At 46.5% G+C, this 2,500-nt stretch overlaps 1 protein-coding gene across 6 annotated transcripts in view; it reads right to left on the minus strand.

The window, feature by feature from the left end:
* hdac5 (histone deacetylase 5) overlaps positions 1–2,500 on the minus strand; it is a 64,164-nt gene that overhangs the window by 37,051 nt on the left and 24,613 nt on the right. For all 6 annotated transcript variants that reach the window (XM_034592625.1, XM_034592621.1, XM_034592622.1 and 3 more), the window contains 4 exons: positions 2,365–2,500; positions 2,170–2,288; positions 1,885–2,080; positions 150–261 (listed from right to left, as the gene is read on the minus strand). The exon at positions 2,365–2,500 is cut by the window's right edge and continues 58 nt beyond it. In XM_034592625.1, coding sequence (XP_034448516.1) covers positions 150–261; positions 1,885–2,080; positions 2,170–2,288; positions 2,365–2,500 — 563 coding nt within the window. The remainder of the gene's footprint in view (positions 1–149; positions 262–1,884; positions 2,081–2,169; positions 2,289–2,364) is intronic.

Genomic DNA, 2,500 nt, shown 5'->3' on the forward strand with positions numbered 1-2,500 from the left:
ATTCAGTTCAGCTGGTTCATCTGAACCATCAGCCAACAGAGAGTCATCCCTCTGTTGCTAAGCAACAAGCATCGCAGGTAGGCGGACCAACACCACTGATTTCAGACTAATCCAATCACAGACCAGATGAGAACACAAACAGAACTGACCAGTGGTGAAGAGGTGTTTGATGAGATTGACGGTGGCTGCGGGGGACGACTGCGCTCTTCCCAGAGGTCGGTGGGGCAACGACGACTGGAACACGCCCAACTGCTGCAAGGCCTGATGGGAAGAGGAGGAGGGACAGAGGGTGAGAGAAGAGCAGGACTCACAGCAGAAGGATGAATCAGATATCTGTGTGTGTGTGTGTGTGTGTCTGTGTGTGTGTGTGTGTGTGTGTGTGTGTGTGTGTGTGTGTGTATAAAGAACAGAACAGCCTGCTCATTCATAAAAACAGTATGAAAACATTCTATTTAAATTAAGACTGTAAGTGATTAATTGTTTGATTGTCAGGTTTTATATTAATGACGTTAAGTCATTGTTAATCAGTCAAAGTTTTCTTGAAATTTCACTGATCACACACCTCCACTGTGTGTGTGTGTGTGTGTGTGTGTGTGTGTGTGTGTGTGTGTGTGTGTGTGTGTGTGTGTGTGTGTGTGCATGTGTGAGAGATCACTGCAGACACACATGTTCTGCAGAGTCTATATATAGGGAGCATTGCTGTGCTCCCTCTACTGCAATCTGGGTGACTCATCATGTGTGGGCGGACACACTTGTAGGTATACAGACATACAGGAACACACACACACACACACGCACATACACACACATACACACACACACACACACACACACACGCACACACACGCACAGTCCAGTGGTTGAGTCACCACTTGATGATGTCACTGCAACGTCGACAGCTGTGTGTGTGGTTTGTCAAGTCTCTTGGCTTCGCTTCACCTGGACATTGACATGACTCTCACAAACATACACATATATGTGTGTGTGTGTGTATATATATATATATATATATATATATATATATATATATATATATATATATATATATAGTTTTTGTGTAGTTCTATAATTAAATCCTTTATGTCAAAGCTTTCTGTCGATGACTCATCGTGTACTTGTTCCGTGTGGTCGCACCTTTCCGACGGATCCATTCAACTCTCCCCTCGATTAAAAGCTGCTTTTCCCATGAGCATTGAGCACAAACACCCCCCACGCTGAGCACGGGTCAGAGGTGTATATCAGCCGTGATGAGACAGCAGACAAAATGTGTCATAACTGGAACTACACCGACACTACTGCTGTCTGAGGGATCCTGACAACGCTAACCTCCTGGAGCCAACGTCAACCAACGTGTGCTGTGTGGCCCTTATGGAGTGGCACTATACATTTAGTTGTATCACCATACATGACAATATTCTTTGTATTCTATTCTATTAGTAGCCACAGATGAATATATACTGTAAGCACTCATCACTTTGTGGGATGATGCTGCGCGACCAACATGTCCTGAGTGTAACACTGACGTGGAACCTTTGAGTGGAGGTCTCTGAGATTTTAAGAGGTAATACATTAGTGGCTGAGCCTGTCGTCCACTGATGAAATTATTACAATATCTATGTTTTATCAGTTTTATAATCAGGGTAAAAATAAACCGAACATTTTCTAAAGCTGCAGCTTGACATTAAAAACATTTAACTAGTGAAACGCAAGTTCACTTTTATTATGAAGCCGTCACAGGAAATTCAATGTTTGTCAGTGAGCTCAGCACCAACTGCTTCATCAGAAACACATCTGCCTCACATCTGTCCACGCGACCCCTGGTTCGAATGAGAGAGTGTGGACAACCACCGGGTTCAGAGAGAAGTGTCGTGTGTTCACACAGACCTGCGTGTACATCCCCCGGTCCTCCTCGTCAGCCTCCTCCAGCTGGATGACATCTTCATCCTCCTCCTCTTCATCCAGCTCACTCTCGGTACTCTCCCCTTTCACCTGCATGCCCCCATGCTCCTCCTCCAGCTTCAGGTGCACGCTGAGTCGCTCAGAGGAGGGCGTGCTGTCGTCTGACCCCTCCTTCTGAAGCCTGAGCAAAACATTATCACAGATTCACAAATGACATTAAGTTGTTAACAATTACACAGATACATAAAGATGAAGATAATCGATACCGACCTGTGAGGTCCCATCCCTTCGTCATCCTCCTGCATGTCGTTGGTCTCTGTTAGCTCCTCCTCCGTCTCCTCTGGGTGGGTGGGGGGTGGCCTGGGAAGTTCAGCCCCCTTTGATAGCATCTAGACACAAAGAGTCATGTTAGTATATGAACGTGTGCATGTTTAAACGTGTGTGTGTGTGTGTGAACATGCGCACCTTGTAGTGTTTCTCCAGGAAGTGCTGGTGTTGCTGCTGAACCACCAGCTGCTGCAGCGCTTGCGGGGACTGGGGCAAAGGTGCACTCTGGGTACGAGCCAACGGGCGATGGCGAGGCAGCTTGTTGACCGTGCGC

The sequence above is a fragment of the Hippoglossus hippoglossus genome, chromosome 8, assembly GCF_009819705.1.
Source record: "Hippoglossus hippoglossus isolate fHipHip1 chromosome 8, fHipHip1.pri, whole genome shotgun sequence".
In the NCBI taxonomy this organism is placed as follows: Eukaryota; Metazoa; Chordata; class Actinopteri; order Pleuronectiformes; family Pleuronectidae; genus Hippoglossus; species Hippoglossus hippoglossus.